At 46.4% G+C, this 13,772-nt stretch overlaps 1 protein-coding gene across 3 annotated transcripts in view; it reads left to right on the top strand.

Moving 5' to 3' along the window:
• The first annotated feature begins 6,969 nt into the window (after nucleotides 1-6,969).
• DVL3 (dishevelled segment polarity protein 3) overlaps nucleotides 6,970-13,772 on the top strand; it is a 51,611-nt gene continuing 44,808 nt past the window's right edge. For all 3 annotated transcript variants that reach the window (XM_035133624.3, XM_035133622.3, XM_035133625.3), the window contains exon 1: nucleotides 6,970-7,376. In XM_035133624.3, coding sequence (XP_034989515.1) covers nucleotides 7,210-7,376 — 167 coding nt within the window. In that variant the 5' untranslated portion in view covers nucleotides 6,970-7,209. The remainder of the gene's footprint in view (nucleotides 7,377-13,772) is intronic.

Here is a 13,772-nt window from a genome sequence, read left to right as displayed (position 1 = left end):
TGGTCCCTTGAGAAATGGAGGGTAATGTCTGGCAATTTTGAAGTCAGGGAAGAATTTGTTAATTTTTTTAAATCTCTCTTGGGTCTCGGAAATGTGTCTGGTTTTATGGAGCATTAAATTGAAGAGAGTCCCTATGTGAAACGTTGTAAAAATATTGCCCCTCCTGCAGTGATAAATTCTGTATATGAAGCCTTCCTTAACTCCCCCCCCCCCCGCACCCTATAACCGTTTATGGATGCAGATAAATACTCCCCACGCTCTAGCCTAGTGTGAGCTCTCCCAAGTGTTTACAAGCTGTATAAAATGCAGACATTTAAAAATCTTGCTGGATGCCTGAGGTTTTCTCTCTTTTAACAGTTCAAAGGTGGCTTTAAAATGGGTTTGCCTTGTGATTCCATATCTGGTGGTTTGTTTGTTTGTTTTTTTAACTAGAGGCAGAGAATATTTGGTGCCACGTAACAAATTATGTTCTGCTCAAATCCTGTGCTCTGAAAGTACCAATTTTTATTGTGTGCATTGATTGCTAACATTCAGTCATACTGGGATTGGAGCATTCTCTAGATTTGTTCAACAAAAGAATCCAGCAGTGCCATCCTATGCATGTCTGTTGGGGGGGGGGCACAATCCTACTAGGCTCACTGGGATTTACTCCAAAGGTGGCACTGTGGGTTAAACCACAGAGCCTAGGGCCTGCCGATCAGAAGGTCGGCAGTTCAAATCCCATGACGGGGTGAGCTCCCGTTGCTCGGTCCCAGCTCCTGCCAACCTAGCAGTTCAAAAGCACGTCAGAGTGCAAGTACAGTGGAACCTCGGTTTACGACTACCTCCGTTTACGAACGCTTCGGCGAGCGAACGCCGCGGACCTGGAAGTGTTTACATCCGGATTCTGCGGCGTCGGATGCGCAGAAGCACTTTATCGGTGCTTTGCGCACGTGAACGCCTCCGCGGAACGGATTGCGGTCGCAAACCGAGGTACCACTGTAGATAAATAGGTACTGCTACAGCAGGAAGGTAAACGGTGTTTCCATGTGCTGCTCTGGTTTGCCAGAAGCGGCTTTGTTATGCTGGCCACATGACCCAAAAGCTGTCTGCGGACAAACGGCGGCTCCTTCGGCCTATAGAGTGAGATAAGCGCGCAACCCCAGAGTCATCTGCGACTGGACCTAATGGTCAGGGGTCCCTTTACCTTTACCTTTATGTTTTAGGCAGCAGGCTTGAGAGTATGAAAATGAAGCTTTACAAATGATATATCAGAAGCAACCATCTGAAAAACATTTGCACCATCTCTTCTAGACCAGGCATGTCAAACCTGCGGCCCTCCAGATGTTTTGGACTACAATTCCCATCTTCCCCAACCACTGGTCCTGCTAGCTAGGGATCATGGGAGTTGTAGGCCAAAACATCTGGAGGGCCGCAGGTTTGACATGCCTGTTCTAGACCAAAGTTTCCCAAACTTTGGTCTCCAGCTGGTTTTTTTACTATAACTCCCATCATCCCTAGCTAGCAGGACCAGTGGTCAGGGTTGATGGGAATTGTAGTCCAAAAACAGCTGGAGACCCAAAGTTTGGGAAACCTGTGTTCTAGACGATGTCCAGTGATGCCACTTTTAAGAACCTTTCTTTTGAAGAGTTCTTCTTTCTTTGGCGATCACTCGTAGCTGAGTAAGATTGCCTTACATAAACACTGAGTCCGTAAGTGACTGTGGAGGCCAATTGTGGATCCAGACGCTCTTCCACGGGGGGGACGGGGGGGACATTGCTTTCCGGGCAGGAGTTGATCACGGTGTGGATTTGCCAAGCATGCCTTCCTCATGTTTCTCCCTTGCATCCTGAGTTCGAGTGTCTTCAAAGCCTGTGACACCTTTGGTAAAGGCTGTTCTCCAACTGGAGCGCTCACAAGCCAGTGTTTCCCAGTTGTCAGTGTTTATACTACATTTTTAAAAGATTTGCCTTGAGACAGTCTTCAAACCTCTTTTGTTGACCACCAGCATTATGCTTTTCATTTTTAAGTTCGGAATAGAGCAGTTGCTTTGGAAGACGACCATCAGGCATCCGCACAACATGACCTGTCCAACAAAGTTGATGTTGAAGAATCATTGCTTCAACACTGGTGATCTTTGCTTCTTCCAGCACACTGATATTAGTTCGCCTGTCTTCCCAAGTGATGTGTAAAAATTTTCAGAGATACCGTTGATGGAATCTTTCGAGGAGTTGGAGATGGCATTCATAAGTAGTCCATGTTACACAAACATATAGTAAGGTTGGTAGTACAATAGCTTTGTAAACCTTTGTAAACGTTTTACCTTTTGAAGAGTAGCCAAGCCTGAAAACCTGATTTCAAGGTAGACTTTCAATTGTAGCTGAACAACCCTTTATATATTCCTACTTGATAAGTGGAAAAGAAACAGCTTCCCCCCAACCTGGGCCTAGCCTATATGCATGCGGTTTGTGTTGAACAGTTACACAGTTCCCTGAAATAATTATGTGCTGGGGCCTATCAAGCATTTTGCTGGTATAAAAATTAATAATGTTGGATGCGAATCACCCTGTGGAATATATCACAATCTTTAGATGTGCATCAGCATAATCCTTTATATGAAATGGAGAGGATGTGGCTGCTTCTCTGGTGCTGCTCATGCGGTTGCCAAGGTATGAACAGACAGTGTTGGGCTAGTTGCAGATAAATCTCTGGTCAACAATGGAATTTGGGCTAGGGGGTAGAATCCTGCCTGTTTGGATTGGCACGGTTCCACTTGAGAGGGTGGGAAACTAGCCTGAGTGCAGCAATGGGAATAACAAAACACAGTGAAACCACAAACACCCCTGTGCTTGAGGCTATGTGCAAACTGCAATTCCACACAAGTTCGGAGAAAGAATTGTGAGAGTAGCATTGGGCATTGAATTCTGCATTCCTGAAAATCTTTGCTTTAAAATGATGTTTAGCCTTCACGGGTGTGAAGACATGCTTGAAAGCTCATGCAAAGCCTGAAGAAACCTTAGCCACAGGGATTGCTAAGTAAGATTTGTCCAAGGAAGAGTTGGGGCTTAAGACTTGCATATCTTTTTAGCCCTTTCCATGACTAGCAGAAGCAGAATGAATTATTCAGAAGAAATTATGCAACTGTACCAAATTTGCATAATTAAACAGGCTCCAGAACTTGCCTTTTCTTGCATTGTTTTAGTTTATTTTGTGTTTTTTCGTTTTAAATCTCTAAATTCTGTATAAATAAATGTGAGACAGCTTAGAAAAAAAAGAAATGTTTTAACACACATCACTTGAGAAGGGGAAATCAACAAAAAAAAAACATTTGGGGTTTTTTGTATGTTGCTTTTCCACAGTAAACTAAGCAGTACACTACATGTTTTGCCAGGTGATCTATTTAAACTGCCTGGTGGCAATTTGATCCATTAAAATAAATATATTAAAAAGTGAAGGTGGCAATTTGATCCATTAGATTGCCCCATTTTCAAAAAGAGGGTGCAGCTATTGCTTCTTTATCCTTGCTTTGTAACCTTATACTGTATGTGTAATTGTAACACCTAGCACAAACTTGCTCAGTCTGCAACTTCCACCTTGGAATGAAGTCTAAAAACCAGCCTTATTTGCGTAACATCTTTCCTGATTAAGTGTTCTGAATGGCTCAAGCATTTGCATATTTTGGTTGCTCAACAATGGATTTTGGAGTTCCTGTATAGATAGAAATCAGTTCACATTAAGATCCGATCACTAGGCAATCAGCAAGCCCCTAGCTGTTGAGAGGATCAGGTACAAGTGTAAGCCCTTCTGCAAACTGAAAGGAGAAGCTTAGTCTGGAACAGGGACCCCAAACTAAGGCCCCGGGGCCGGATGCGGCCCAATCGCCTTCTAAATCCGGTCCGCAGACAGTCTGGGAATCAGCATGTTTTTACATGAGTAGTTACGGTATCTGAAGAAGTGTGCATGCACACGAAAGCTCATACCAAAATATAAACTTAGTTGGTCTTTAAGGTGCTACTGAAGGATTTTTTTTATTTTACATGAGTAGAATGTGTCCTTTTATTTAAAATGCATCTCTGGGTTTTTTGTGGGGCCTGCCTGGTGTTTTTACATGAGTAGAATGTGTCCTTTTATTTAAAATGCATCTCTGGGTTATTTGTGGGGCATAGAAATTTGTTCATATTTTTTTCAAAATATAGTCCGGCCCCCCACAAGGTCTGAGGGACAGTGGACCGGCCCCCGGCTGCAAAAGTTTGCTGACCCCTGGCCTGGAAAGTCTTCATGTGAGAGAATTGGTCTCAGGCATTCCAGAGGGGCACCTAGCTAAGAGGCCTTTGCCCTTGAAAGGTTAAGACGGCGACCATCCACAATCACCAGAGTATAGCTTATTGAACGTTGTGCTACCTACTTCAGAATAATCACCTACCTAATAGCCGACATAAGATTTAGTTTCCCACCTCACAAAAGGAGAGAGGGGAAATGTTACTAGGAAGTAGCATCTGCTACAAGGCCGGCCCACCCATAAGGCAGGGTGAGGGGATCGCCTAGGCGGCAGGATCCACAGGGGCAGCAGATCCTGAGCTTCCTTGTTCTTGATGTAGATCTTCATACCCCTTCTCTGGTGTGGAGGAGAGGCACCATTTTGCAGTTTGCTGCAGGTGCCAAAATGTCTTGGGGCTGGCCCTGTTCTGCCATTATTGCGTAAATGTAAACAAGGTCAGGGTGAAGAATAAAACCAGGGTGGTTGCAATCTACCATCTGGAAAAGAAGTGGCACAGTGTGCATGGACACCTAAGAGAGAAGGGACCACTGGCGTCTGCTCTGAACTAGCTGCTCCCAGTCTCTCTTCAGCCCAACTCCAATAGGACCGAATCTCCATATAAATTCTGATCCAGCAGCTTGACATGTCATGCTCTGCCTGCCCACAATAAATGTGCTAGTTTCTAAGGTGCCTTGGGATTCCTTGTTGCTTCTGCCGCAGCAGAATGACTGAAATGCGTTTGCTTTAAAACTGCCTTTTTATCAGTCCTCAGACTTTACACTCTAGGACCAACATGGCTATAACAGAAAAACATTAAGCGCCCTTCATTCACTGCATCATCAATTAATTTAAAGCTATCGGTGATTGATCTAATGCTTAAAGTAGCAGCAGCTTTATTGTCTGTAGCGACTTGAGCGACTACGATTTATTTTAAAGTCAAAATACTAATACTAATACTAATAATAGATACCCTGCTCATCTGGCTGGGTTTCCCCAGCCACTCTGGGCATTAAAACATTAAAAGCTTCTCTAAACAGATGCCCTGCCTCCACTCATGTGCATATGGTACCTGCAAGAGAGATGGGAAACCACTAGCTCCAAGGGAGCAGGGCCTGCTGGCTAGTCCCAACAATGCATACTGAGCACCTGTCTTTGAAAACAACAAAACAGGCCTAAGTGAACATTTTTGCTTCTGAGCCAAAGAGAGATAATATGTTTGTGCATATATGCTTGTTTTTGTTTTAACAGGGCTTGGCCTGGGCTTCCTACGGAATGTTTTCTGGTGCTGTATACTTCCCCTCACGCTGCAAGTTTAGCCCTGAAACATCTTATCTTATGAACATAAAGAGAGACCTGCTGGATCAGGCCAACAGCCCATCTAGTCCAGCATCCTGCTCTCACAGTGGCCAACCAGATGCCTGTGGGAAACCCTTCAGCAAGACATGAGCACAAGGCCCTTCTCTCTCACTGTGGTTTCCAGCAACCGGTATTCAGGAGCATTGATAGAGTTAGAAGGGATCCCAAGGGTCATCTATTCCAACCCCCTGCAATGCAGGAATATGCAGCTGTCCTGTACAGGGATTGAACCTGCAACCTTGGCGTTATCAGCACCACACTCTATGACCAACTGAGTGGGATCGCCCTCTCCATGAATTGTGATATTTTGTTTCTGTCCTTAACCTTATGCCCCATATACACTTTGCACATATCAGAGGAATGAAGAATGATCAGTTTATTGCACAAAATTGAATTTACCGGTATATCTTGCCTTTTCCTGCTAGGAGATTAACAGAATACTGCACGGGGCGGACTTGTTTCCGTTTGTTATTATGGTGTGCATTTTTGTATTCCAAACCACCCCGTGCTCTTCGGATGAAATTCGGTAAAGAGTAACAACAAATTTGTCCAATGCTCTCTTAAAGCCATCCAAGTCGGTGGCCATCCCTGTCTCCTGTGGGAGGGAGTTCCATAGTTTAAATCTGCTTACCTGTCCTGAATCTTCCAATATTCAGTCTTGCTGGATGTCCATGACATCCAGTTTTATGGAAGGGAAGCTTCTCTCTTCCCACTTCTCCTTATGCTGTGCATAATGCCATGTGCATAACAAATATTGAAAAACATTGGAAATACTCAACTGAGGTTTTGTGTGTCCCCCCGCACCCCCATGGCCTGTTTTTGGTGGGGTTTATGTGTGTGTATGTACATACACACCAATGAGTTCTCCCCAAAAGCTCAACATCTTTGGCTGCCCACCCCCCCCGCCCCCAATGATGCCATGCATTTCTATCATGGCAATATGTTAGTGCCTGTTTTCTACTTCCATGTGGCGCGCTTAGGAGTCCTTAAAGCGGTCTGGGTACCACATAGCTGCCAAGTTTTCCCTTTTCTCGCGAGGAAGCCTATTCAGCATAAGGGAAAATCCCTTTAAAAAAGGGATAACTTGGCAGCTATGGTACCACCTCCCTCGGGTCAAAATAAATAAATGAGCAACAAACACCCCACCAATACCCGGCCTCACGGCCTTCCCCTGGCGGCCCTCCCCCCGCGAAGAAGCTTCTCCCTGAGGCGCGATATTCTGCCCGATATTCCCCGAAGGGCAGCTCCGAGGGCGAGGCGAGGGGCGCAGGAGGGCTGCTGCGGAGCCGAGGCCGGCGGCGTCCGCGTGAGGCGTGGCGCTCGAGAGGCGGCGGCGAGGCCCGGCGGCCGAGGAGGGGAGGAGCCGCCGCCGCCACAGGAGGCGCTGAGGCGGAGGAGGAGGAGGAGGCGGCGGCGGAGGCGGGAGTTTGCGCGGTGAGGCGGCGGCCGAGGGGACCCGGCCGGGAGGGGCGGAGAACGTGAGGCCTGCGTGGCCCCCCCTCCGGCTTCTTGAGAGGCCGCCGCGGCCGGCGGGACGGTCGGCTTGGGCTACTACTAGGCCGCGGCGCCTGGCTTTGCTCCAGGGGTCCCGGCGAGGAGGAGCGGCAGCGGCGGCCATGGCGGCGGCGGAGACCAAGATCATCTACCACCTGGACGACCAGGAGACGCCGTACCTGGTGAAGCTTCCCATCCCGGCCGACCGGGTGACGCTGGGCGACTTCAAGGCGCTGCTCAACCGGCCCAACTACAAGTTCTACTTCAAGTCTATGGACGATGATTTCGGGTGAGACGGAGGCCCCGCTCCCATCCCCTCCCCTCCCTCCCTCCTTCCTTTATCTTCTTTCCCCACCTTTCAAAATCAACGCCTCGCCACGGACACGTCTGCAGCAGCAGCAGCGGCGGCGGCGGCGGCCAAAGCCCTCGGGATCCTGCCGCAATGAATGGCCCCCTTGGCCCGTCCTGTGTTGCTGACCTCCTCTCCCTCTTCCCCTCTCCTCCTCGCGAGTAGTGCGGGGCGAGCACAGCCCTCTGCCCTGGTTCATCTCTAGTGGGACCCCCAACAGGCAGGCAAGAGCTTCTCCTTTCAGAGGAGGGGACCCCACCCCCCGAACCCACCCCAGGGTCATGTACTCCAACCCCCCTTGCAATGCAGGAATCTCAACTCGAGAAGCACCCATGGCAGATGACCACCCGTGTTTTGCTTAAAAACCTCCAAGGAAGGGGTAGTGCACCACCTCCAGAGGTTGTCCCCTTCCCTTCCCAAGCTGATATATTCTCAAGCCTTTGCAGAAGAGCAGAGGGAAGGGGAGAGAAGGGGCTTGGGGAGACATAAACCCACCTCCACTCCAAAGAGGTTAAATGTGAAGTGGACCTTAAATGCCCTTCTCTGCTAGGAAGATCTTGGGAAGGCCAGCCAGTGCCAGAAGAGAGGTCTGTCTCTTTCTGGCTGCCTCTCACACACAATTCTCCCCAAGTCTCTTCAGGAGAATCCCCATGTCACGCTGGAAATTCTTTGCATTGGGGACGGAGGACTTGTGGCCCTCCAGATGTTGTTGGAAACCCATCACACACAGCTAACATAGCCCAGTGGCAAGGGAGGCTGGGAGCTGGGTTCCAGTATTGCCTGATTCCCCAGACCTCCCTTGCAGGCTCTCTTCCCTCAAATGCATTAGAGCAAGGCACTTCGTAAGTTCCCACTCCTGATAAATTTCATTCTTCCTTGAGGAAGGAGATCTGTTGTTTGTGGGAACGGAGGGGTCTTCCAGCACCAGGCTTACTGCGGACACACAGCCCAAGCGAGGAGAGATTAGGGCTGCTGGTGACTTAAGTGCGGTTGTAAGAGATGCGCCCCAAGAATCCCTTGCCAGGGGATGGGTTCAGTAGTTGCCCTTTCTTTCCCCAGCATTCTCTGCAGTGCACTTCTTAGCTTGTGCAGTGCAGACCCCTGAAAGGCCTTTTGTATGCAGTTACTATCTGAAACTGTGCAGAAGAAGCAGCTACTGTAGAGTCCTGCTCTTTCATCCTGCAGCGCTCCCCAACACCCAAATCCTTGGTGTGTTGGGAACACTGACATCTCAAGGGAAATTAACCATGGTCTCTCTCCTGTCACTGCCCCCCCCCCCGTTTTGATGCTTCCTTTTGCAGGACAAGGTGGTGTCTGAGTAAAATGCAGGAGAGGTTGTTTTCTTTGGGGTTGGTTTAGCTTCCCAAAACCTATTCCTTGTAAAACCCTGCCCTCTGCTCTGATTGTGTTCTGCTCTGGTTTGTGAGCCTCTCCCACAATCCTCTGAAGGCCGTGTAATTTTCCAGACTCTGATTGTATGTCCTAAGACACAAAGAAATTCCTCTTTAAGGAATTGGCTATGTACGACTGCTGCTCCCCCCCCCTATATTTTTGTGACACTCTCTTCCTAGGATCTTTCTGTCTCTTGCAAATACATACCGTACATCCACACTTCACACCTTGCTGTCTTTAACATCCTATCTCTGTGAATCTTTCCTGGTTTCCTGCTCTTCCTAGGGCTCCAGTAGCATTCACAAGATTGAAGTGTTCTTTTGGTGTTTGCTTGTGAGAACTGGGCAGCAAGTTTTGTTAGAGCTTTGTAGTCCTACAAAGACATTCTGCTTGTGGCCACCTACCCTGGGGTTGTATCCTGCTCACAGCTCTTGTTATAAAAAGCTGATCTACAAGTGCAGCACAAGTACATGGGCCAGCCTTTTTTGTTACTGTAGCAATTCACAGCAGAAATCAGTATTTGTGTGCATGCTCCCCCATACACAAAACATTTCAGCAAGAAAGCTAAGGTAGAATCTCTCTTTCCATGGGTAGGAAGCATTTAATGTGTGGCACATTTGATTCTGTGACTTTCCCCAACTGCATTCTGATGTAGTTCAGTCCCATAGCTCTCCCCACCCCTGTCCTCCTGAATTTGCAGATGATTGCAAAGGCTGGTTTTGACCTAACAATGCATGTTTGGCTCAGAAGCCTGCACAAAGCTTGTGGAAAATGTAGGGAGTAAATCAATAGGAGGCATTTTCCCCCATATAAAGCACAGGCCATGATTTGCTGGTTTTCCTGGCATATGAAAAGTTCCAGGGATGTTGAGTTTTTTTGGCTCACATACTTGCTGGCACTGTGTTTGTCATTCTTGATTTCAGTACAGTATATTGTATCTTGGTCCCTAAGCCCTAATATTTTAGCTGAGTCTGCTGTGTGTTGCTAAACAGCTGTTGCCTCCCAGGCAGAGAGGGCCTGCCCTTTCCTTGGTGGAGGAAATGCTGTGGATATGTTTATAAACCAGCACATTGGGTTCTTTGAAATCTTACACTAGAAAATAATTGGTGCAGGTCTGTTGCAATCTTGCCATATGGGCTGAAATTGTATAGTGGTAAATGAAACATATGGGAAAAGTCAGACTATTAATATTCAGCACTATAGTAGGATGTGACTAGTAGATCAGAACTTGACCATGGAAACTTGGGTATGAAGCTTTGCTTGGCCAGTATCAATATCTCAGAAAAAGGTCCTCCTTTCTTTCCAGCAGTGGCAATTTTAATCTGAAATTTTAGGCACTGTACTGCACCCAGAGCTCAAGAACTGCTCGCATTAATGAAATTCTCTGTCCCAAAACGTGCCTAGAACAGTGGGAGTTTTGAACACTGGTTTTCGGCAAGACTATGTAAAGGTGTACATCAGCTCAGTTTGTGTACGTGGTTGTGAGAGATTTGCACATTTGCAAAATGTCTGGGGTTTTTTTTTTAATACGGTAGATAAACATTGTGGATAGCAGAGAGCCAGCATGTTGAGCCAGACCTTAGATATGCATTTAAGTGCTACCTTTGCAAGGATACGTTGTGAGTAAAAGAGGAAAAAAGGGCTTCTAGCAAAATATTACTCAGTGGCTTGGTTTGCATGTTACACTAAAGTTTAAACATACTATGGCTAAATGCGATCATGCTGCTCAAAAATTCCTAGGGTGCTCCTTTCCTGTTCCTGCTGTTGCCATGCCAGAGACAAGAAAGCTGGAGTCTGGCTTGTCATGTAATCTGAACCTGGGCTCCTCAAAACAAACCGCAATCAGGAACCAGGGTTTACTCTTGGCTTAGTGCTAGAGAAGCCAACCATGGGCCTGAGTTGGACCAAACACAGCGGAGACTCTGGCTTTTGTCATCTGCAGCACGGCAAAAGCAGGAGTTGGGGAAGTGCTTTCTGGGGAAATCTTGAGCAGTGTTCACGGACACACTGTTCAATCACATTAAATCATAGCTTGCTTTAAGCTATGGGTTAATGCAGGGGTGGGACACCTCTGGACCTCCAGAGGTTGTTGGATTATGGCTCCCATCACCCCTGACCACACCATAGGTCATGCTGGCTGGGACTGATGGGAGTTGAAGTTCAACAACACCTGGCAGGCTACAGGTTTCCACCCTTGGTTAACAGGATGTGTGGACAGGGCCAGTTATCTTTAATAAGCAAAAAGGAGCTAGGGTGTTTAAGAGTAAATGAAAACAGGACTAGGAGATAAATAAGGACATTTATATCTATATAGTAATGGAGCAAAAGATTCCTCAAAATAACTTTAGAAGTGCATTCCTATATATGCGTACTTAGAATTACATCCTCTTTAGTTCAATGGGGCTTCCTAGTTAAATGGCCTAGGATTGCAACCGTAAGTGGATTACACAGCTCCCAAATCCTTTGCCAGTGTACATTTTTACATAATGAAGATTTCCACTTGGAGTGAGCATGTTCTACCATTTAAACAGTACTGGAGAAATATAACAAATATATCATTTAAAAAATAAAACAGTTGAATGTTGGATATCATTTCCATTAATTTTGTTACATAGAAACCATTATGATTGTATCAACAACTGCTGGAATAGGCACGGCAAAGAATTGTGTCACTAAGCTGTGAAGCCTCTAGAAAACAGTGGGGTTAACTTAGTAGACTCCATGTGGGAACAGAGCCGACATCTGAATAGCTTCATTAAAAACATGTACTGTAATTTGTGAAGTACTTCATGCCTTTTTTAACTTTTACTTTTGAAAACTGCTGTGAGTTAAGCCTGTATTATTCCCAGTTTTACAGACTGAGGAGCTGAAATGGAGAGGAGATGACTTGCTCAAGGCCTTGCCAGGAATCTGTGACAGATCTGGCTTTGGAGCCCAGTTCCCCCAGTTCCAAAGCCAACCCTCTTTCACAGGTTCTTGTTACACCTAACAAAGTGGGCTTGAGTCCATGAAAGCTCATGCTGTAATACATTTGTTAGCCTTTAAGGTGCCACAATACTCTTTGCTGTTCTTGCTACAGATGTTTTTCTTTTAACGGTGGGAATACAGTCATACCTCGGTTTAAGTACGCCTCGGTTTGAGTATTTTCAGTTTAAGTACTCCGTGGACCCGTCTGGAACGGATTAATCCCATTACTTTCAGTGGGAAAGTTCGCTTCAGGTTAAGTACGCTTCAGGTTAAGTACGGACTTCCGAAACCAATTACACTCATACCTCGGGTTAAGTACGCTTCAGGTTGAGCACTCCGTGGACCCGTCTGGAACAGATTAATCCACTTTCCATTACTTTCAATGGAAAAGTTTGCTTCAGGTTAAGTACGCTTCAGGTTAAGTACTCCACGGACTGTCTGGAACGGATTAATCCACTTTCCATTACTTTCAATGGGAAAGTTTGCTTCAGGTTAAGTACGCTTCAGGTTAAGTACAGACTTCTGGAACCAATTGTGTTTGTAAACCGTGGTACCACTGTATTGAGTCACATCAGTAAGCAAATCAAATTGTTTTTTTGCGAATTTCCATATGTTTTGCTATTCAGGTATCACTAATGTTATTTAAGCAAAGGTTCTAAGTTTCAAATGGAAAAGGTCCTATATAAATGGTAGACAGTAGTGAATTTTGGTTTTGTGTTAGGAGCAGTTGCCTTGGTTTCATAAATGGTTCCACAGAGAGAGAAGGGCAGGGTTTAATATTGCAGGTCACAAATGGGATGTCTTTTAGATCCCAGCAAGGGCTGAAAGAACAAATGCGGAATGCTCAGGAATGGGCAGTAAACCTTGACTCACTTGGGCCCCAAAGCAGCTAAAACAGCTGTGGAGGAAATTCATCCTACACCCTAATCCTCTTGAGAACTGGGTTGCTTGCAAAGCAATGCAAATTTTACAAGATGTCAACTTAATAAAAGCCAGTGTGTGTATAATAATGGGCAGTTATGTAATGTGGCCCAGTCTGCCTGGGCCTGGGCCCCACTTCTATTCAGAAGAGAATCTCTTTCTCTGCAAGACAATAGGAACACCAGGCCTGGAATGTTGTTGTGCTCAGCCCTGGGCTTCTCAAACAAGAGGAATGAAGAACTGCTAATTTGGAGAAGAGCTTACTGATGTGTCTACTTGAGATTAGCATAAAAACAGAGGCCAGTTTGGGAGGGGGGGGGAAGCTGCAACTCTGTAAATGCATTGAATTTCTCCAAAAGGCTCGGGTGGGCAGCGTTTCCACTTCCCTCTTTTATAGTTGCATTTATCCTGTGAGTCAACAATATTCCTGTTTTACAAATGAAGGTTCCTAGTCTTTGCAAGAATTATTTGCTCCTGTCACCAGAAGTGGAATGTGAGGCTAGAGCAGGGGTGGTTTGCCTGCGGTGCTCCGGATGTTGTTGGACTCAAACTCCCATCCGCCCCAGCCAGCATGGCTGGCAGTCAGGGAAGATGGGAATTGTAGTCCAGCAACATCTGGAGGGCCACAGGTCACCCACCTCTAACATATAGAATCCCGAGTTCCATGAGGGAAGGGTGTGACACTGGTGTGATGGATGAATGCAGAGATGGCAAGGAAGCCCCTTGATGGAGAGAATAATAAACAAACTACTGACTCCAAGGAACAGCTACAGTTGGAAGCATGCATGCCAGGCTGTGGGCCACTTTGCATTTGATCCCTGAGTGATGGATTGACTGCCGATCTTCTGTTAAGAGTGTTCCACCTGCTGCTGTTTGTTCTAAGGTCCTGTTCAGCTACATGCATTTCGTAGTGAGCTGAAGTACTGTGTATACCGTAACTGCCTTCTCACTGTTCCAGACAATTTGCCTTTTGCTTCAGGTTGTGCGGTGTCTTGTAACTGCTGTGTGCTTGGGTTAAAGTGAATGGAAGTCACCTTTTAAACAGTTTTTTTAAAG

Source organism: Zootoca vivipara, chromosome 5 (genome assembly GCF_965207765.1).
Source record: "Zootoca vivipara chromosome 5, rZooViv2.hap1.1, whole genome shotgun sequence".
NCBI lineage: Eukaryota > Metazoa > Chordata > Lepidosauria > Squamata > Lacertidae > Zootoca > Zootoca vivipara.
Note: the sequence above shows the minus strand (reverse complement) of the source record. Positions and strands in the feature narration are given on the sequence as shown.